We start from the raw sequence: 20,635 nt of genomic DNA, 5'->3' as shown, positions 1-20,635 counted from the left end.
AAGAAGCGGGAATACAAATCACTAATAATAGAAGATGTGAGTAGCAGGTTCACCTTGCTCTAAACAGCCTCCTGGACATATACGTCGATAATCTATAATCGAGGTGCAACTTTGAAAGGGTAGCTTTGTGATTCAAAAATGGCCCGCGCCTCATCGTCGCTCATCTCCAGCAGCTCCTCAAAATCCACTTCCTCTTCCACCAGCGTCTTTGGCTTGACCCTGGTGGCCTTGCTCCTGATGCGCCCCGGCTCGTCGACGCAGCGCCTGATAAACGCCGACCACCCGCGCCAGCAGTGCTCCGCCGTTGGCGTCGTCTGGAGGATGAGCGCGAAGCAGTGCGGCATGGCCTCGTAGTCGTCCAGCACGACGGGCACGTCCGTCCCGGTGGCCAGCCGGCGCGCAAACACGCGCGCCTCGGTGCCCAGGTGCTCCCAGCCGGTGCAGATGTACACGGGCGGCGCGCCGGCCCAGTCCTCGGCGCGCGTGCCGATGACGGACACGAGCGGGTGCGCGACGAGGTGGTCGTCGGCGTAAAAGTTGAGCCGCGGCGGGCTGGCCGGCCAGAGGTGGTCCGCACGCGTGCGCGGCATCCAGCCCGTCTCCGGCACGGGCAGCGACGTCACGTCGTACTTGCGCGGCCGGTCGCCGCCGTACGGGATGAGGCTGTGCGTGACGTCGAGCCACGGCGAGTTGCAGGCGGCGCCGGCGGGGAGCGGAACGGCGCGCTCCTCGCCGTACCACGCCACGCGGACATTTTGCCGTCTCAGTTCTAGAAGAAGCTGCAACAGTGACAGAGTCAAGTTTCCCCCGGCGCTGTCGGGCGGCCCATTGTTAGTATCGCGATGTAGCCGAGGGACCGGAAAGACGCTTACCTGTCCCCAGCAATGACAATGTGCTCTGGTCTAACGGGGTCGTGGAATGCACCGGGCGGTGGATACAGCAAAGTCAGATACGAGACAAACGCATCCAACAGGGCGGCTGGAAAGACTCCTTGGGGCGAGAGGCGATAGCGCACAGAATAGCCGCGACCGCCGGTACGCTTGCACAACTGCTTCAGAAACGGCCGGTGCGACTTGGGATCCAGCATCAAGTACCCGCCCCCATGAAGATACACGATCGTCGTCGGCTCCGTGACATCCTTCATCATCGCTACATACCTTTCCTGTTCCGACACCTCGGGCAAAGGGCCCGCCTCCGGCCTGTACGCGGTCCATTCCGCCTCGACGGGGACGTAGCCGGGCGTCCTCGTCAGGCGCGCCACGTCCGGATCCAGCCGCACCATGCTATTGACGGCGCCCATGACGGCGTCCACGGCGCCCGTCTCGGGCGGCGGCGGCGACGTGTACTTGCTGATCCACGTCTGGCCGGGCACGCTCCGCGGCCGCAGCGTCATGGCCTGCAGCTCGGCAATGGACGTCGGGCCGTCCTGGCCCGAGAAGAAGGACTGCCCGACGCCGACGACGAGGCGCGTCCAGAGGTCGACGTACTGCGACTGCTCGGACCAGCCCAGCGCGTGCTGCGTCGCCACCCACGCCGCCAGCGGGATGCGTCGCACGGCGTTCCATGCGTATTTCGACTTGGCCGACTGAATGAGGGCCTGCGTGACCTTGGGGTCCGTGTCCGCCTGCAAGACCATTTTTTTGACACCAATGCGGTTTTGCCAGGAACGCGATGCCGATTGATGAAGGCGTGAGCCGGGTTGGTCGTTCACCGAGACTCGAAATCCGGCTGTATGTGCTAGGCTCAAATTTCAAGCGAAAAAAAAGTTTTAAATTAAAAACTGGGTGTAGGGATCGCCAACTGGACCAACTCAACGTGGTGTTGAGAAAAGGAGAAACATGGGGCACATTGCCGGTTCACAGATCACGGATGCGGCTATCATCTCCGCACCGGGTTTGTCGGGCGAATTGGATGTACAAGCGCTAGTCAGGACAAGTGCCTCGGCTCAAGGCGCAAGCATCACAACTCTGGCGAGCCCCAGGGAGAGCGTGTATTCCAAATGAAGGTTGAACCCCTTTTGATACAGCTCAAATTTGATTTCCTCGTCAGACGCGGTTTCAATCAGTGCCTTATTTCGTGCGCTAGACGAGTCCCCTTCAATAAGATGAGAAAGTTCCGAACCATAGTAAACTAATAGACACATTTTCCCCAGAAGAATTCACATTTCCTGGTCCTATTATGTATTGAAACAAAAAGTTGAACACGCACCGACTGCCCGAGTTACAATGCTCCAAGTTATCCCGGTATTATCGTATTGTACAAGCCTCCAACCATATTCTGCCGTTATGAGCTGCTGGAAGCACCCTCGCCAGTGTTGCTTCCGCTCGCGGCTGTGGAGGATCCAGCGACATTCTTGTTAGCCATGGCCATCTGCCAGGCAGGGATGGATGCCTTGCCGGAGCCCTTGTTGAATGGGGTCTGTGACGGGGTTCTCGAAGACTCGGCGGCTTTGACGGGTTCGGCAGCCTTTTCGGTGCTGCCGGACTCGGTGCTGGTAGCGGCGGGGTCAGACACTGTCGCAGGCTTGGGCGTGGCGGCGACGGCGGGGACAGGAACGGCCGCGGCGGGAGTTGACGATGCGCCCGGTCGCGAGTAGCCGCTGGCTGAGCTGCTCCCAGCGGTCATGCGTTGAGAAACGAGAGTCTTGAGGCTCGTCAGCTCAGTGTTGATCTCGTACAGACGGTTGTCGGCCTGAGTCTTTTGGCTTTCCATGGCCTTGGGAATCGCGTCCTTGAGGCCTTGGATGTCTTCGCGGATACGCTGGGCATCATCGTCTCGTCGTCGGTTCGCCGTCTTGAGGTCTGACATGACCGTCTCAAGCTCTGCCAGAGCAGCATCGAGCTTCTCTGTTCGTAGCTTCTCAGTCTGCTTGAGTTCCTCGGTATCCTTGGCGAGTTGCTCCACCAGTACGAACGCTCGCTCAAACTGATCCTCAATGGACTTTTTATCCTGTTCCAGCTTCTCCGGAGTGGGAGGGGCTATCAGGGGATATACATAGCGCTACGCAGAGTGTCAGCTGCTGAAAGAGATGCCCGGAAGCAGGCGCCCGAGCTTACTTTGCCAAGAGTGTAAACACCGTAGCTCACACTGCCCACAAGTGTGGCCATGATGAACCAATCCCTCCAGTCGCGTCGAGGCGGGGGTTGTGGTTGCCATGCCTGCTGCTGGTATGGCGAGTAGTATGGTTGGGGAGAGCCCTGTGGCGGGTATGGTCCTGGAACCCCAGGCGACGGGCCTGCGCCGGTGCGAGCGAGGGCATGGTCAATTTCCTCTGCCGTCAAGTTTTTTGATCGTAGAAAGCCGACTCTATTTTCAACCGAAGAGGAGGCGACATTGGGATCCTGCAGAACTGCAACAGGGTCAGCAAGGGCAGGCGCGTGGAGAGGCTGGGGATCCAGCCCACGTACATTGGACCTGCAAGAGCTTCAGTCAGCAAACCCAAGTCGCTTCAGCGATGACGCAAGAGATGACAACTTACAGCAGAGGCCACGAGATCTTCCCGAATAGCCATGGCTGCTCGGCGCTCTCAAATTTTCGTCTTGAAAGTCGAGCTGGCGGATGGAAGCTGGGGAGGTGATGGGGAGGTGCGAAAGCTGGGGAAGAAACATGACGAGGGAACATCTGCTATCTGCTGGGTGCGGTAAATGTGGAGCCCCGGCCAAAGACCGATGGACTGTGCCGAGGTAGCTCTGCGGATGGAATGTGGCTGATGTACTGACTAGCCACACTGCATCACGTGTTTTGGTGGCGCGCACTCTGGCCCATCATAACGCTCACCAATCGCAATGCGCGACGGGATTTTTGTTTACTTTCTCGCCTAGCAACAGCCTTCGCAGCCCGTTGAAGATCGACTTTTCTCACTTGCGACAAATCACATTACAGCTTATTCTCTCGCAGTCGGAAGCTTAGAACGCTTCCGCATACTGGCCGAGAACCCATTGCTGCCACTGTGCAACGCATTATATCATGTCTCAGGACACCGGCTTGTGGAGCGTTCGCAGGCCGCGCGAGGTACATTAGGATTCATGCATCTTGCGACGAGCTCAACCAGACTAACGAGCGATGCTGCAGACCCTCGGAGGGCTAAACCCGAATACAGGAATACCGCCACCCGGATCGACTATGAAGCGCAACGCTAACAGTCATGTACGGGCGCAGTCAGGATCTAGACAGTCGCTGGCCCCGTCGCGGCCCAATCAACCGCTCTTTTCGCGAACCTCGTCCGGTTCCAATCTCGCAGATCTTGGGCTTTCCTCTGTGAAGAGGCAGTCACTTGCACCAAAGGCTCCGTACGCTGCTGCCATGGGAACGCCGGCCGCGACGCGTACCTCGACAGAGACCGAACGACGAAGCAGCGTATTTCGATCGCGCTCATCTATGAACGGCCCGGTGAACCACCATCAAAGCTTCTTTCAAACGACGCATCAACCCGCTGGCGTACCGAGAGATCCCCGACCGCTCAAAGACAGGTCGTTCCAAGCGCGAATCGGGCAAGAACTGATGGAGTACATGACGCAAAATAACTTTGAGCTCGAAATGAAGCATGTTCTGTCACCCAACGCTATGAAATCACCCACTCAAAAAGACTTCAACTACATGTTCCAGTGGCTCTACCACCGTATCGATCCAAGCCACCGATTTCAGAAGAACATCGACCAGGAAGTACCTCCAATTCTGAAGCAGCTACGCTATCCCTTTGAGAGGAGCATCACCAAGAGTCAAATTGCTGCCGTTGGTGGGCAAAATTGGTCGACGTTCCTAGGCCTCCTATACTGGATGATGCAGCTTGCGCAGATGCTTGACGGATACGTGGGACGACAATACGACGATGCATGTATGGAAGCTGGCGTCGACGTCAGCGGCGACCACATCATTTTCGACTTTCTTAGCAGCGCCTACAGAGACTGGTTAGCGATGGATGAGGATATTGGCGACGATGATGCCGAAAAGGTACTTGCGCCGCATGTAGCATCCATGGCCCAAGCCTTTGATCGCTCAAACGGCAGATATACCTCGGAGCTGGAGATGCTCGAAGCTGAGAATGCACGGCTTATAAAGGAGATTTCAGACTTGGAAAAGTCCACACCTGATCCTGCCATTCTGGATGATCACTTCAAAATCATGGAAGAGGACAAAGCCAAGTTTGAGGACTATAACCATCTTGCCGTCCAACGTTCGCAAAAATACGAAAACAGAATCCAAATTTTACAGGAAGAGCTGGAAAAGTTGAATGATGAGCTTAAAGAAGCAGATGAGGAGCGAAGAGGTCTGCAAAAGTCTGTGGATGCCCTGGGTATCAGCATGCAGGATATTGACCGCATGACGTCTGAGAAGGAGCGTTTACAGAAAGGAATTGAATCTGCCAGCCAACGACTAGATGAGATCAAGAAAAAGGTGGCCGACAAGGAAAGCGAAGTAAGCAAGAAGCTGGACGACCTGGAAGACCAGGTAGAAAAGTATAATTCGCTTGCATATCAAATCGCACTGCTCCCACCGACAGCAGCCAATGCCAAAGGAACCGACTACGAACTCCGCCTTACAGTCAACGATAGCTCCGACTTTACGTCAAGTAAAATTTATGGGTTGAATGCAAAGTCTGGAGGCACAGACAGACTGCTGGCAGATTCGACAAGCGGCTACCAGCCCAGCCAGATTATCAATGTTGACCTGCGCGGTCAAGTTCGCAACGGGTTTTTAGCGCTCCGCAAGGAAATTTCGGAACGTCGCAGCACAGCCATGGACACCATGATCAAAGATCACGACCTTCTGGACGGCATCAAGGAGGCCATTGAGGACATGCGAAGCGAGGTTGACGCTCTCGATCACCGTGTCCGTGCTGCTGAAGAGGAGTACGAGAAGATGAGGGAGGTGACGACGACGCAGAAGATGGCTTCCGATGCGCAGATTGAGAAGATGGAGAGGGAGCTCTCCAGAATACGGGCCGGTCTCACCGAGTCTGTCCAGCTTCTTGAGCAGCGTGAGATTAACACGACTATCGAGTGAGTCTCAAGCGACAACTCTCTGTCACAACATAGTGCTAACATTTGCATTCCAGATATGAGCAGTTGGTTCTTAGGGCAAACTCGCTGCGCGAGGAGCTGCACACCGAGATTGACCGCATGCTGAACGACGTGATCAAGTTTAAGATTCATGTACAAAAGAACCTGGATGATTATGAAGGGTTCGTGGCTGATGAGCTGGAAAAGGAGCTTGGCGTGGAAGATGTGAGGGATGATACCCAGGCAATGGATCTGTAACAAGGTTGCTTGCTGCCTTTTCCTTGTGTCGGATTTTTGGTTGGGAAGCGAGCATGATTCGTGGTGTTTTTTTCGGGTGGATTTTCATCGTGAGTGAGCGGATAACGAAGGATTTTCAGGCGTATTATTCTATTCATGACTGATGAGGCTTAGCATGTATCTTTTTTGAGAATACCATTTTTGTTTGACTGACAATAAAATCGACCGACTCTGGACATGAGTCCAGAGGAAGCCAAATTTGTGGCCCACTTATCTACCTGAATCTACCAATTGACGGCCGTCGCACTCTTGGAGAAAAGTTTGACCAATGCCGATTGCACAGGTGGGGCACTACCTGTTTGGTGATGGGTGCTTTGATTTTTTTCTTGGCCGCATTTCTAAAATCTTGTTACCACACCACCACCAAGTCTTCAGCTTTCGCTTTTCCCTCTTCTCCTCCCAAACGGCAGTGAACCTTTTCCGGGCGAGCCTCTTACCAAGGAACCCCCTCCCAATCTACCTTTTTTTTTCCACTCCTTCTCCAAGATGTCTGAGGAGAATGTCGGTATGTTGTTCCTCGCCACAGAGAAGAAGCAGCAAAAGCATGAAGAAGATGCTAACAAGACATTGTTTTTCACAGCCTGGCCTCTGGCCGACGCCGCGCTGACCCAGGAGATTCTCGACCTCCTGCAGTCGGCGACGCACATTCGCCAGTCGAAAAAGGGCGCCAACGAGGTGACCAAGGCGCTGAACCGCGGCACCTGCGAGATTGCCATCCTGGCCGCCGACACGGAGCCGCTCGCGATCCTGCTGCACATCCCGCTGCTGTGCGAGGACAAGGGCACCCCGTACGTCTACGTGCCCAGCAAGTCGCTGCTCGGCCGCGCCTGCGGTGTCAGCCGCTCCGTCATTGCCGCCTCGATCAACTCCAACGAGGCGAGCGAGCTCGCGGGCCAGATCAAGGCCCTGCGCGACAAGGTCGAGCGTCTTGCTATTTAAAAGCGGGGTGCTCCAACTGGAACCAAGTCCGGATGGCTAGGAATAGTCGGGGACTTGGCCGTGTTGCGAAGACGGATACAAGGATGGGAGCGTCTTGTGAAATAGATGCTCTCGCGCATGGGATCTTGTGGAGATGAGAATATGAAAAAAAATATTGGAAAACGTTGCGCGGGATTGTACTTGTGACTATGACTTGAATAGGATAAATATACGGGACCATGCAACACCACTTCAGTTGGTCGTGTGTGCTTGTGTTAGCTATGATACAAGGCGTATGCAGTACCTACATCTTGGGCAGAGAAGAGCTTGATCCCGCCGCCAATACGGCCGGTCAGGTGTTCGATCTATACAAGGATGGACCGACCAGGTGCTCCAGGGTCCATTTGTGCTTACCGCCCGGCTACAGCATCGCGGTGCCTCGGTGCCCGATACGAGATTTTTGAAGAAAGAAAATCGAGCTTGCTCTTGACGTGAATAGGCGGCAATGGTGTCGTCAGCCTCAAGCACGTAACTAGGAGGCCACGCACAAGGCACCCACCCGGCTTCCGCCCCCGGACCTAGGCTTGAGCCTTCGGGGCGGAGTTAGCCTAGGGCCGGCCGGCTGGAGTCGCAGCCACAAAGAGAGGTGAACATGATCCCCGGTCCGCATTGGTGAATGAGATGCGGACTCTTTGGCCGTTGAGAACAACGAGCAAGATGATTGTGGAAATGAACTCCGAGAGCAGCATGCGCCAGTATATACAACTCCGCTTCCATCACCTCCCCGTCTACCAATTCAGCTGTCAACGGCGCCGTCATCATTAACTAGCGCGCCCGCCCCGTTTCGGCGTCCGATTCCCGTTTCTTCCTTTTCCCATCTTTTAAACCTTGCGCGCCGTCCTCAACCCCGCCGCCCATTCTCGTCCCTCATCCTCGACATTCGCTTTGCCTCGCCCCCGGTCGCCGCCTATCCTCAACAAACCTCCCCCTACCCTTCCGTCTTCCAACATCGACCGCAGCCATGGCCGACGAGACGTGGACCACCTCGGTCTCCAAAATCTTCGAGGTCAAGGGCATGCCCGAAGAAGCCATTGCCAACCCGCACCACGTCACCACCAAGAGCGGCAAGCTGACGGGCTTCAAGAACCCGTACCCGTCCTGGTACAATCTCAACGAGCCCTCGCGCCTGTTCCACGAGCTCCTCTGGTACTTTCTTCCCCTCTTGCTCCATTCCCCCCTCCCCAACTAAATCATCAACCAGGCCCATGATCACAGGCAAGCTCTCCACGCCCGACACCACCCCGCCCACCGTCAACGTCGTCAAGCCCCAGTTCCTGGCGCACCGCTGGGCGTCGCCCAAGCTCCGCGCGACCTGGCTCGGGCACGCCTGCTACTACGTCGAGTACCCGTCCGGGCTGCGGGTCCTCTTTGACCCCGTCTTCGAGGACCGCTGCTCGCCGTTTAGCTTCCTGGGGCCGCGCCGGTACACGCCGAAACCGTGCGACCTCGGGGACCTGCCGGCCGTCGACGCCGTCGTCATCAGCCACAGCCACTACGACCACCTGTCGCACGCGTCCGTGCTCGAGATCCAAAAGCACCAGCCCGAGGCGCAGTTCTTCGTCGGGCTCGGCCTCGAGTCGTGGTTCCGCAGCAGCGGCCTGCACAAGGTCACCGAGCTCGACTGGTGGCACGACGCCGAGCTCACCGTGAAGCGCGTCCGCGGCGGCACCGGCGCCAGCAGCACCGGCACTGACGCCGCCGCCGCCGCTTCCAGGGACGCGGACAGCAACAGCGGCAAAGACACCATCACCGCGCGCATCTCCTGCCTGCCCTGCCAGCACACGTCGGCGCGCACGCTGCTCGACAAGGACACGACGCTGTGGTGCTCCTGGGCCGTCTCCTCGGGCGGCAAGTCGGTCTGGTTCGGCGGGGACACGGGGTACCGGGGCATCCCGCGGGGCCTGCCGGCGGGCGTCGACGACTACGGCCCCGCGCACGCCGACCTGCCGCGGTGTCCGCAGTTTGCGCAGATTGGCGCCCTGCGCGGCCCGTTTGACCTCGGCCTCATCCCCATCGGCGCCTACTTCCCGCGCGCCGCCTTCTCCGCCATGCACGCCAACCCGTTCGACTCGGTCGAGATCTTCAAGGACACCCGCTGCCGCCGCGCCATGGGCATCCACTGGGGCACCTGGGCCCTCACCATGGAGGACGTGCTCGAGCCGCCCCGGCTGCTCAGGAGGGCGCTCGGGCGTAGCGGCATCGCTGAGGAGGGCGTCTTTGACGTCTGCGAGATTGGCGAGAGTCGCGAGTTCTGAGGCTCTCTGTTTTTTTTTTTTTTTCAAAGAAAATATACATGGTTTGTTTGTTTCTCTTTTTTTTTTCTACACGACTTGACGGGTACTAGGAGTTGGGGGTTTGATTTTTTTAGTCCAGATTCATGTTTGGGGGCGCTCTGCCTATATGTTCTTTGTACTCGATGACAGAACGGCCATGATTATGCTGGCAGGCTGCACTTTCCCCACGACGTCGCACAGCATAACAATGTAAAATAATAGACTAATAGGTACTTTTTGCATAAAATTCATCAATCTTGCTGCATTATTTTGTGTATTGTGCTGCCATCTTTTGTCTGCCGCTGAGGTGCCTCGGACGCTCCGCGGAGCTCTGCGCCGACAGCCCTCCGTTACACCGACCACAAATTCCGGGCCGTGTCGCTCGAGGCAGCGCATAAATTACTCTTCCATCCTCGTACCGCATGAACCACCAACGATTAGCCCAGCCTAGTTATTCAACCCCCTCGTTCATTGACACCAATCGCAGCGCTTGGGGGCGGACCGGCCCCTCCATGAGCGAGGTTCCGGGGTGTAAGCAGCGTCCTGCAGCCACTCAAATATGTACACTCCCCATTTTCGATCCTTTTCCATGTTGAAATGCGCATAATTAAAGATACATATATCGAGTCCATTACCATAGTTCTTCGTCCAGTTCGGCTAGTGTCTAGGGCTGAAAGAGTCGTGACGGAGGAAATGTTCCCGCGCGACTACAGACGCTTGCAAAGGAGCTTGCTTGGCGCTTGACTTGTAGTGTTGTGCCTTTGCGTTGATGCCGAGTATTCCGGCACAGAGACTTATTGTAAGCTTTGTCATTTATTTCACAGTACTAATACTCCCAGGTCTCGTGTCGGAAAGGAGGAGAAGTGCACGCCTTGTGTTGCGTACGACTGTTGATGGAACACAACTATAACACAACTGCATATACCACAACTATGACGCAATTATAATACAACTATTACACAACTATAACACGGCTCCAGTTTTTGTCAAAGAGATGGTCACCGCAATGGCCAGTTCCGTTTTGAGACGTATATTTGCGTCCGCCTACATCCTGCACATCACCCTTGTGCTCCTGGAAGTGGCCGAGCCGACGCAGTCCCCATCAAAGACAACCGCCGAGGAGCAAAAGCGCCGAGAAAACAACGCAGCTTTGACGTAGCAGAGGCCGCCACGGGCTTTTGACAAAGGTATAAAGGAATGCCGCACCTTTGCCCTCGTGCAACACATCTCGCCGTTGAAACAAGCCCGCCCAACCTTGTCAATCTCACATCACTTCTCAGAAACCCGCTCTCTCCCTCCAAACATGAAGGTCCTCGCCCTTGCCCTCGTCCTCGCCATGGCCTTGGTCAGCGTTGGCGCCGTGGCTATTGAGCCCCAGGCTGACATTGAAGCGCGCTGCCTCGCCAACGGCAAAAGGTGCAGGGCCAACGGCTCCATGGGCATATGTTGCAGCGGCTTCTGCCTCGCACAGGGCAACGTACGTCTCTGACCCCGGGCTCGCTGCTGTCTCGAGGACGAATACTAACCGCCTTGCTTCCCTGTTATGCAGAGGGTTGGCGTGTGCAGGCAGAAATAAGCAACTGCACCGTGTGTAGTGTTGCATGACGGTGTATGCCCTCAAACACGGGTTCACGATTGATGATGTATTTTAAAATATAGGGCTTTATTAGTCGTCGGTATTTATGACGTTCCCAGAGGGCAAAATAGGCCTTGTTTAGGCATTCGTACATGGTCAAGGTGCAAGAAATAGTGAATTTGAGAAATTATCCTGGCGAGCTCAAATACGGGAACAACGCTCGGTCTATTCTTCCACAGTACCAAAACCAGACCTCGTCGCAGAGCAACGAGTGATGAGGTAGCGCTTTGTGCTCCGACCCCGGAACATAACTCCGGCTTTTCGTCCAAGAGGGCGTCACTACATGGCCAGTGTCCGTTTTGAGATGCCTTTTCCCAGTCCTCATCAGCACAGCGAAACGCCAGCGACAAATGTCCGGTGGGAAGCAGGGTTATCTTAACGTACCAGAGGCAACCGTCGGCGGTTATTCCCAGGTATAAAAGGAAGCCAAGTTCCTGCTGTTTTGGAGCTTTACTTCTTCACCAACAAGCAACAAGCAACAAGCAACAAACAAACATTACCGAAACCAAAACAACCACTTTCCAAAACTCCACCACTCCATTCCAACATGAAGTTCTTCGCTTCCGTCTTCGCCATCGCCATGGCAGTGGCCAGCGTCAATGCTGCTGTGGTTGAGCCCTTGGCCAAGGCCGCGGCTCGTGGTGACTGCGTCCACTTCAAGATGCCTTGCCAGCCCGACGGCTCCATGTTCGGCAACTGCTGCAGCGGTCTCTGCAATAAACTTCCAGACGTAAGTATTCCACATACTCTCGCTTCTGTCCTATAGAGCAATACTGACCTTCATGATATAGTGGCGCTATGGCGAGTGCGCCTGAGCAGCTGCAATGTGTGTGATGTCGCAGGACTATGGTTCATATGAGGCGACAACCAAGGATTTGTATCTTTGGTCATAGTGCTAGTTATTTGTATTTAGTTGAGAATTGAAATTTTGTGGTGCAATTCAGCGCAGTCCCGTAGTAGTCAATGCAGGCATTCGAGCACATCGGTGCCGCTATGAAGCATCAAGTAATCCAATGTGGGCATTATGTATATCCAAAAGACTATAAATTACGTATAATAGATTCATGAAACAGGCGACTCCCTGCTCCTACAGTCAAAGCTCCAAGGATAATGCTCATAGTGTACCTGCGCCGACATGAGTTGGCTAGCGTCCAACAATGATGCCAGTTTGTTGTGCATGCTTCTCAAGTAACCGCGATTCGTTTGGCTGCAATAATGACTCCAGGAATAGACATGACAGTGGGAAATGACGAGAGAAGACGAAAGAGAAGAATAAACGGATTCCAGCAAGGCCAGGGGGTATATGCGGTTGTACAGTTGTGCAATGGCAACGAGGTCATGATCTGCCTGGGAGGTCCCCTCCGTTAGGTGGCGCAGGACCACTCTGATCGATGCCTTGAAAAGTCTCATAGAACTGATGGCGGTCATCTTCCAACTGGAGCCTCATTTCACCCGAGGCTACCATGTGCTTGACGTCGCTCCAGTAGGCTAGCTTACGGACTTCCTGGTCCGCATGCCGGAGGGCTGCATTCAGCGCGTCTTTTCGATTTTTCGTGGCTGGCGTGGGCTCTGCCTGGGCGTCCTTGGCGGCTTCATTGTATTTGGCGACAAGATAGCATAGAAAGAGCCTGCGAGATTCTTGAAAGACGAAGTGCCCCATGATGTCATGCATGCTTCTCTGCATGGCGGGGAGATCTTGGGCGTGCTCCAGATAGTTTTCTACTGCTTCTCTCTTCTCGCGATCAATAAGACAGAAGCGAAGGGTGCGCATCAACGTCGGGAGGTCAAGAATATCGGGCTCCTCTTGAGCAAAGTCGACAGTAGACGCTTGCGCCGTACTTGCGCGGCTGGGAACGCGGCTAACCAGGCTGCCCGTAGTGGTTCTCGTGCGGTCGGAAGCTGGGCGTACAGAAAAGTAGTCGGTGGTGAGGAGATGAGGCTCATCGGCCTTGTGGTCACAACGCTTCTTTACTCTTCTTCGTATCCAGGCTCTCCGTCTGACAAAAGAATTCCACCACTTGGCATCATGCCAGGAAAATGCGCCTGAGAATGCAAATGAATATTCCCATCCAAACTCGTCGACTCCTTCTTGATGGTTCACACGCCATTCCGGCCAAGCCCACTCCCAGGTCGGGTCCGGGACAACAGCGGTGTTGATGTCTGTCGGGGAAGTCTTGTGGAATTTGTTTGTCCAGGGTGGCGGGTCGAGGCAACCTAGAAGTTCCGAGGAAAACAAAGCAGCGCAGCATAAAAAGCCGCCTCGCTCGTTTTCGTAAAGAATGTCAATCTCAGACTCTCGATTGTCGACTGTCGTCTTGGTGATGGAGTACTGCAGGGGTTCCGGCATCGGGGTTGCACCGGATACTGCAATGGAGGGCTGAGGCTGAGGCTGAGGCTGAGAGGGCGAGAGCTGCAGAGGGGGCTGGTTTTCTTGCTCGTCTGGTTGCTCGAGTATGACATGGCTACTGCCGCTGGGACTGGGGCGCCTAGTAGAGGCATTCGACGCATCGACACTACCATGGGCGCGGCTGCTTCTTCGGGTGCTGGGGTTTGGCGTCAGGAGGTTGGACGTGGTTGTGGTCCTGTCTATCTGGGCATAGTGGTGGCCATTGTGGGGAGAAACTGTGCCGTCATTGTCGACAAGAGTGATTTCATGGTCAAAGTCGTCTGGTCTGAGGCCTACGACACGGCGCGAGCTGCGGAGCTTCATTGCGCAAGGTTCGTAGCACGCATGCTTGACGGGTGGGCACCGTCGATCTGGCGAGGCGCGGGTACGCCCGTGGAGAGCGTCCTTTGGGGTTTTAGAGCCGTGGACCGTACCGTGGTCAGAATTCCATTGGTGTAGTCTTTCTTTTGGAGAGTGAGCGGGATGAGAACTTGGTCGAGCTCTATGTTTTTAATGTCGCAAAGTAGGTGGTGGGCGGACGAGTCTTGGCAACGGCAAAGTCGTACGTCAGAGCGTCGGCCAGTCCGTCACAGAGGTAGTCGTCGACTCGTTGTTCCGCTGTTGATTCAGAGGGTGGGAGAATGGAAGAATAGTGAGGCACCCCAGGGAAGAGGGGAGAAGAAGCTCGCGCCAGTCGAGCCCGGATTCTGAAATGTAGATGTTGAAGAGCAGAAGAGTTGGCACTGGCAGTGCAACTGCAACTGCAACTGCAACTGCAACTGCAAACAAGGAAGTCGTCGGCCAAGTAATAAAATCGTCAAGGCGGGAGGAGCGGGGCTCCAGTGAGTGCTGAGAGCGCTGAAAGCTGAAAGACGAATAAGAGCAAGCCCTGGAACCCCGCTGGAGCTAGCCTAGGTATAACTACCTCCTAGTACCTAGGTACTTTAGTAGTAGGTACCAAGTGGGGGTCACCCGCCTTTGGCGTTATGATGTCATGTAATGCCTACAAGAGTCCAGATGTCACGTTATAGAAGTATTGTAATAGCAATATATATGGTAGGTATTATAGCAGAATAATTCAAATCTAAATATATTATATACATTATATACATTATATACATTATTCCATCTTGGAAAACAAGAAAACTATTCCCTACTATACTTGCTCTGTACAGTCAACTACTCCAAGGTAGGAGAAATACAGAAATGACGAAAGAATAGAATGACTAAGTAAACATGATATCTCCTTGGAATGAGGGAAAGTCATATACTCTATTTTCCCCTCATTACTGTCACACAATAGCAAACATGGGATCCACCCCTGCTGCTATAAAATTCGTTGCTTTGTCCTTTGTCCTTTGTCCTCCTCCTTCAAGCAGCCTGGCAGCTTACAACCAATTGACAAATCTGCATCCGTGGAAACGAACACATTCGACCATGTGGGCTCTCAGTAGAGGCTCGTACTATGTTCATCCCCAAGAAGTGGTATGTATACCTCGTGAAACTGGCCCTATATAGTCTTTGGCTAACTCATCTACCCATTTTGTCGCCTAGGGTCGCCTCGTTGAGACTGTTACAGGCGATGAGTTTTGGACCCCCGCCGTTTTGCTGTCTGTCCATGCTGGATTCGGTACGCAAGATGCCGAAAAGGCGATAAAAGACTTTCGCCAACGGGACGATGTTATCTCCGACGACTTCACCTCAACACTCGTGCTGCAACCCCAGAACAACGAGGATGTCAGTCATGTTGCTGCCCAACTTGCCCAAAGCAGCTTCACCACCTACACCAACGACCCGACTCATACTCTTGGGCTTCTTCCCCCGGGACCCTACTTTATCCGCGGCAACTCCATCCATCAGGCCTGGAAGCTCTATGAAGACCACTTGGATGCCTTTGTCATCCCTACCATTGCAGATGATGTTGTCAACCCGACCAGGTCAGCCCATCCGAGTCTACTCACACCCGCTACGCAGTACTGATATCGAATCATCCAACTCAGCTTCTCTGTGCTGCAAGCGGTGTCGCAGCAGGGTTCGTTTCGAAGCGTCGCCGTACCAAGTCGACTTTACTCAAGCCCGAGCAAAGAGAAGCCACTCGCTGGTGCCCGTATCAGCATCAAAGATAACTACGACTTGAGCGGAATCCGGACCACCATGATGAATCGAGCCTACAACGAACTATACCCAGCCCGTTCGTCCAGTGCAGACTATGTCAAGAAGCTGATTGGACTGGGTGCTGTCATCGTAGGCAAGACCAAGATGTCTGCCTTTGCCTCGGCAGAGGAGCCAACTGATCAGTGGATCGACTACCACTGCCCATTTAACCCCAGGGGTGACGAGTATCAGACTCCCTCGTGTAGCTCTACTGGCGCCGGTGCATCTCTTGCAGGCTACTCTTGGCTCGACCATTCGATTGGAACGGACAGTAAGTGCCCATTTCCCAGCAAATTCCATCTTCTCCTGCTTACTGCTCCGTAGCCTCAGGTAGCATACGCCTTCCTGCGGCTTTCAATGGCCTTTTTGGCCTCAGGACTTCCTATGGTGTCACCTCACGCCAGGGCATTGTCCCAAGCTGCAAGTATGCGCACTAGCTCCATTCCTGGGCTATCAATGAGTCTAATCTTGGTTCACAAAGTGAATTCGATACAGTAGGGACGCTCCACAGAAGTCTGAAGGATGCCAAGCATCTGACCGCAGCAACTTTGGATGTTCCCGACTCGTCTCGGGTGAGTCGTCTACCCTGTCGGTGCATCTTGCACATCTGACTCTTCAAGTTTCCGAAACGGTTGCTTTATCCTCTGGACTTTTTCCCGCAGGCAGATGCCGATCAACAAGCCATGACCGAGTCCTTCATTACAACCGTAGAGAGTTTTCTTGGTATCGAGCGCACTCCCATCAGTATCACGGATACATGGGCATCGAATCCTCCCGACGAAGCCCAGGGGAAGTCGCTGCAAGACTTTTTAGGCATGGTAACTGTCTTTTGCTTCAATTCAATTTCGTAGGTTGCCTTGGGCTAAATGTTGAACAGAGCGCAGTTTGGCCCATGTATTACGATACGTACCACACCTTCGACGCATTCCGTGCCGACTACCTTGCGAAATTCGGAAAGGAGGCATTTGTGGGACCCTACATGCGCAAACGATGGTAGATAACAGAATCGAGTTGCAACGATGAGGCGAACGATGGAGCTAATCTTAACCTAGGAGCATTGCTGTTCCATTCACAAAGGAAGAGCGCGCCCAGGGCGTAGCCGAAATGAAGATTTTCAGGACTTGGTTTGAAGCTAACATCATGGGTCAGCATAACGACACTGTTACCGATGCTGTGATGGTCATGCCTTTTGGCTCTGCGAGTCCAAAGTATCGCGACGACGCAAATAAGTACGTCCTCGACCCTCACACTTGCCTCTGGAACATGTTCCTCCTAACCAATAAAAGGCTACCTAGTATCGTCGGCTCGTTCTCGGTCTTCTATCTGCCAGCAGTACTTCAGCTTCCAACGCTCATCATCCCCAGTATGTGATCGGTGCCTCCACATACGTGTAATTCTAGCTGACATTGATTCAAAAGTCGGACAGAAGCCGTACAGCTCGCGCATCAGTGGATTGGAAGAGCATCTTCCAATTGTTAGCAGCTTCATGGGCGCCAAGGGCAGTGATCTGATGCTCATCAATTTGGCCGAGGCGGCGCTGAAGAGTGCCAAATGGCCGACCGAAGTCCAAACAGGTCGCGAGACTTTTGCAACTGGTGATGATGCGTAAGACGTCGCATGGGACAGCGGATTATTGAACCACACGGTGCTATTTGGGTAAATCAAGCTGAGTTATAAATGGTCGATCACAAGTACGTGTACCGTAGTTATCGAGGCAGGACAGTTATACCCTAGTACAGCGTAGTTCTTCGTGTTCAATTTGTGTTGAGACGCCCGTCGCCAGATGGCTGTCGGCTGGCGCTTGTCCTTCCTTCCAAGAGGACCTGCTCGGTTTCACATCCCAGCGAATGTCCTATCGACCGTTTCCTTAATCTTCTTCACGATACCACCAATATCCTCGGCGGTGCTCGTGTACGCCGGCGAGACCAGCACGTGGTCACCATGAACGCCATCCATCGTGCCCATGCCCGGATACAACATAATTCCCACATCCATCAGACCCGTCGTGTGCACTGCATTCGCAATACCAGCCGTCACTGGAAAAGGGGTCTTGGTTTCCTTGTCACGCACAAACTCAATCTTGAACTGTGTCAGCGTAGTCGTCATACGTAGCCCCCCCCCCCACGCATTGCACTTACACCCCAAAAGAGCCCTTTGCCTCGTACGTTGCCGACATTCGGATGGCTGTCCAGTTCCTGATGTAAAAGACTTCCGAGCACCTTTCCAGTTTGCTTCACGTTTTCTACAAGATTGTCTTCGCGGACGATACGCTGCACCTCCAAGGCGGCAGCACAAGCGACTGGGTGGCCCTGGTATGTGTGCCCGTGCATGAAAGCCCTAATGTCATGTTAGCAGTAGGTTCTGCAAGCTGTTCGCGGTAACAAACCCGGTCCCGGCCGTGAGAGCATCTGCGACGCGATGGTTGATCATCATCCCGGCCACTGGAGCATATCCCCCCCCCAGTCCTTTTGCCATTGTCTGTATGTCAGGCACCACGCCCTCCTGCTGCCATACATGCAATGATCCGCAACGGCCCATGCCAGACATGACTTCTGCCAAAAGAATTAGCTATGAGTTATCACCAAGGTAGAATTTACACGCACCATCCAAAATCAGCAGGGCGCCGTATTTGTCGCACACCCGCCTCATGGCCTTGAAGTAGCCAGGCACGGCGGGGACGCATCCTAGTGCCTGTCAAGGGGACAACCTGTCAATGCATGCTTGTAATTCAGTGCGTTCACTACTCACCGCTCCAACAACGGGCTCAGCAACGAATGCGCAGACTGTGTCCGGACCAAGTTGCTGGAACTTCTTGTCCAGCTCGTCCGCCAACTGCTCCACATACTCCTCCGCGGTCTGGCCCGGCTTCATGCCTCTGTAGGCATTGCATGCGGATACCCGATGCACGTTTTGTAGTAGCATATCTAGGAACAAGCTTCGTCTGGCAACATGCCCGCTCATTGACAGTCCGCCGAGCGTGGTGCCGTGATAAGAGCCCTCGCGCGCAATGAAGTTGATACGCTTCGGCTGTTTGGGGCTCAGTTCCATATAGTATTGTCTTGCCATTTTCATAGCTGCATCCATGGCCTCGGACCCTTGCTGTATGTTAGTTGCCCGTTTTATCCAAGAAGGTGTCGGACGTGACAAACCAGATGACACAATGTACGCCTTGGCCATTGCGTTGCCAGTCCCGTTGATCAACTCCGTGGCAAGATCTTCTCCGACTTGATGGCCGAAAAACATGGAGTTGCAGTATGAGAACTTGTCCATTTGATCAATCATTGCCTGCCGCACTCTTTTGTTGCCATGTCCCAGGCAGGCGACCGAGGCCCCGCCTGTGGTGTCTTCCACCTCATGGCCGTTGGAAAACCGCATGGCCGTTCCATGGGCTGCCACGACCTGTAGCGGCGTCATTTTAATGTTTCTGTGTAGCACCGCACTTGTAGCCACCGAATTTGGCCGGTCAGCCACTGGCGTAGCGGCGGCAGCAGTCGACGCAGTCCGGCGAGCACGCCGCTGGGTAGGTAGCAGCACCCCAACTCTCGCTATTTTCTGAGGTGACCATCGCAAGCCGTTGTTTGTGGTCAGGTGTCCCAGGGTCAAGCGGGCTCGGTAAGCTGACATGTTGCCGGCTCACAATGAAGAGTAGATATGGCCGACTACTTGCAGCTGAGAAAGGCGGTAGGACGATGGCTGAAGGGGGGGTGTTATAACCTGGACTTTGTTTGCCATGGTCGCAACACCATCTTGCGATATCGGTCAAGCCCCGGACGCCAAGATAATGGATCTAGCCATCTGGCCAAGCGTCAAGGCCGGCAAGGCAGGGTATGGTGTCGCCCATCGTGGACTTTGTGTCATGCGGTGTAATGCGATTGGTTTACGAGGCGGGGGCAGGCGGTTGTCGGTCACGTTCGGGATGCGCCCTCCGAGTGCCTTGCTTCCAGACTCCGTCCATCTTTTGCATCTTACAGCAGCACTGCGAAGAAGGGCCTTGATGAGAGTAAGAAGAACGATAGCGATATATTCTCCCTAATAACCAAAAATGACATACCACATAAGCCGGGGTTTTCTTTATCTATTCTTGTATATTTCTTGTTGAAGTCGTAGGGGAAAACTCCACCAACTGATAGTTGTTTGCCTGTCTCTCAAGACATGTTTCCGCTATCGGTCATGCACATATGCCACAAAAGATAAATAAATCAAATAAAAGTTATGCTACATTATCCATCATCACTTTCGCCATACTGCATAATTTCTTCACCCGTCGCGTTTTAAACATTTGGCTGCCATCAATCTGACTCTTACACCCAACGGCTGCACGTGACGCCCCAGCCCTGCTAACGAAGGGACCCCGAAACTTTTCATCATCCAGCCCATCCAACCAACAGCAAACCACATTCATGAATACCGCAAGGCCCGTACGCTCGGCGTAGTACGCCCATGTATGCGGGAGTCACGGCACTATTCAGGGCGCGCGCCATCCGGCCCGGCGTACCTCGATGTAGTGCAGCCGCATCGATCCCGAATGGCCGACGACACCAGCCGCCGCGCCCTCCGTCTCTTCTCCAGCGCCGCTGCCCTCTGCACCTGAGCGCCTCGACCGCAAGCAGCACCGCCGCGGCCTCGGCCGACACAGACGCCACCGCGAGCGCCATCCTCCCGACCAGCGTCACGCACACGAACCTAGCCCGCAACAACGACATCCGCTATGCCTACCGGGACCGGACCCCCGAGACCGAGGCCGCCGTCGACGAGATGCTCGGCACCGCCTACGTCCCGCCCGCGCGCCAGTATCCCACCGCCGCCGCCACGGCCCTGAGCCTTGAGCGGGCCCGCCGCGTCGCGCGCGTCCGCGTTGGCGAGGAGATGCTCCTCGCGCGCAAGGGCGACGCCGGTCAGGGGCCACAGCAAC

The 20,635-nt window shown here is 54.6% G+C and overlaps 9 protein-coding genes across 9 annotated transcripts; 5 read left to right on the top strand and 4 right to left on the bottom strand.

Moving 5' to 3' along the window:
• Positions 1–92: 92 nt before the first annotated feature.
• On the bottom strand, positions 93–1,636 carry CCM_00304 (lipase/esterase, putative; the record flags this gene model as incomplete). The annotated part of the gene is made up of 2 exons (XM_006665464.1): positions 93–813; positions 873–1,636. 2 exons carry the CDS (start codon positions 1,634–1,636, stop codon positions 93–95), a joined length of 1,485 nt encoding a protein of 494 aa, XP_006665527.1.
• A 647-nt stretch (positions 1,637–2,283) lies between these two features.
• Positions 2,284–3,511, bottom strand: CCM_00303 (peroxisomal membrane anchor protein Pex14, putative; the record flags this gene model as incomplete). Its single annotated transcript, XM_006665463.1, has 3 exons — positions 2,284–3,000; positions 3,057–3,386; positions 3,479–3,511. The coding sequence occupies 3 exons, from the start codon at positions 3,509–3,511 to the stop codon at positions 2,284–2,286; spliced, it is 1,080 nt and encodes a 359-aa protein (XP_006665526.1).
• Positions 3,512–3,966: 455 nt separating this feature from the next.
• Positions 3,967–6,257, top strand: CCM_00302 (HEC/Ndc80p family protein; the record flags this gene model as incomplete). The annotated part of the gene is made up of 3 exons (XM_006665462.1): positions 3,967–4,011; positions 4,072–5,999; positions 6,056–6,257. The coding sequence occupies 3 exons, from the start codon at positions 3,967–3,969 to the stop codon at positions 6,255–6,257; spliced, it is 2,175 nt and encodes a 724-aa protein (XP_006665525.1).
• Positions 6,258–6,782: 525 nt separating this feature from the next.
• Positions 6,783–7,235, top strand: CCM_00301 (snRNP and snoRNP protein Snu13, putative; the record flags this gene model as incomplete). The annotated part of the gene is made up of 1 exon (XM_006665461.1): positions 6,783–7,235. The coding sequence occupies one exon, from the start codon at positions 6,783–6,785 to the stop codon at positions 7,233–7,235; it is 453 nt and encodes a 150-aa protein (XP_006665524.1).
• A 1,000-nt stretch (positions 7,236–8,235) lies between these two features.
• CCM_00300 (Zn-dependent hydrolase/oxidoreductase family protein, putative) lies at positions 8,236–9,529 on the top strand (the record flags this gene model as incomplete). The annotated part of the gene is made up of 2 exons (XM_006665460.1): positions 8,236–8,420; positions 8,476–9,529. 2 exons carry the CDS (start codon positions 8,236–8,238, stop codon positions 9,527–9,529), a joined length of 1,239 nt encoding a protein of 412 aa, XP_006665523.1.
• Positions 9,530–10,850: 1,321 nt separating this feature from the next.
• Positions 10,851–11,123, top strand: CCM_00299 (Gurmarin-like inhibitors/Antifungal toxin; the record flags this gene model as incomplete). The annotated part of the gene is made up of 2 exons (XM_006665459.1): positions 10,851–11,024; positions 11,097–11,123. 2 exons carry the CDS (start codon positions 10,851–10,853, stop codon positions 11,121–11,123), a joined length of 201 nt encoding a protein of 66 aa, XP_006665522.1.
• Positions 11,124–12,519: 1,396 nt separating this feature from the next.
• Positions 12,520–13,893, bottom strand: CCM_00298 (peroxin Pex23-like-Penicillium chrysogenum; the record flags this gene model as incomplete). The annotated part of the gene is made up of 1 exon (XM_006665458.1): positions 12,520–13,893. One exon carries the CDS (start codon positions 13,891–13,893, stop codon positions 12,520–12,522), a length of 1,374 nt encoding a protein of 457 aa, XP_006665521.1.
• A 1,113-nt stretch (positions 13,894–15,006) lies between these two features.
• Positions 15,007–17,332, top strand: CCM_00297 (amidase, putative; the record flags this gene model as incomplete). The annotated part of the gene is made up of 10 exons (XM_006665457.1): positions 15,007–15,054; positions 15,124–15,506; positions 15,570–15,994; positions 16,048–16,147; positions 16,205–16,295; positions 16,344–16,541; positions 16,601–16,716; positions 16,776–16,952; positions 17,010–17,086; positions 17,142–17,332. 10 exons carry the CDS (start codon positions 15,007–15,009, stop codon positions 17,330–17,332), a joined length of 1,806 nt encoding a protein of 601 aa, XP_006665520.1.
• A 224-nt stretch (positions 17,333–17,556) lies between these two features.
• On the bottom strand, positions 17,557–19,137 carry CCM_00296 (aminotransferase; the record flags this gene model as incomplete). Its single annotated transcript, XM_006665456.1, has 6 exons — positions 17,557–17,808; positions 17,862–18,060; positions 18,110–18,275; positions 18,327–18,414; positions 18,472–18,818; positions 18,873–19,137. The coding sequence occupies 6 exons, from the start codon at positions 19,135–19,137 to the stop codon at positions 17,557–17,559; spliced, it is 1,317 nt and encodes a 438-aa protein (XP_006665519.1).
• Positions 19,138–20,635: the final 1,498 nt, after the last annotated feature.

Source organism: Cordyceps militaris (assembly GCF_000225605.1).
Source record: "Cordyceps militaris CM01 unplaced genomic scaffold CCM_S00001, whole genome shotgun sequence".
NCBI classification, from domain to species: Eukaryota; Fungi; Ascomycota; class Sordariomycetes; order Hypocreales; family Cordycipitaceae; genus Cordyceps; species Cordyceps militaris.
This window is presented reverse-complemented; position numbering and strand designations above follow the sequence as displayed.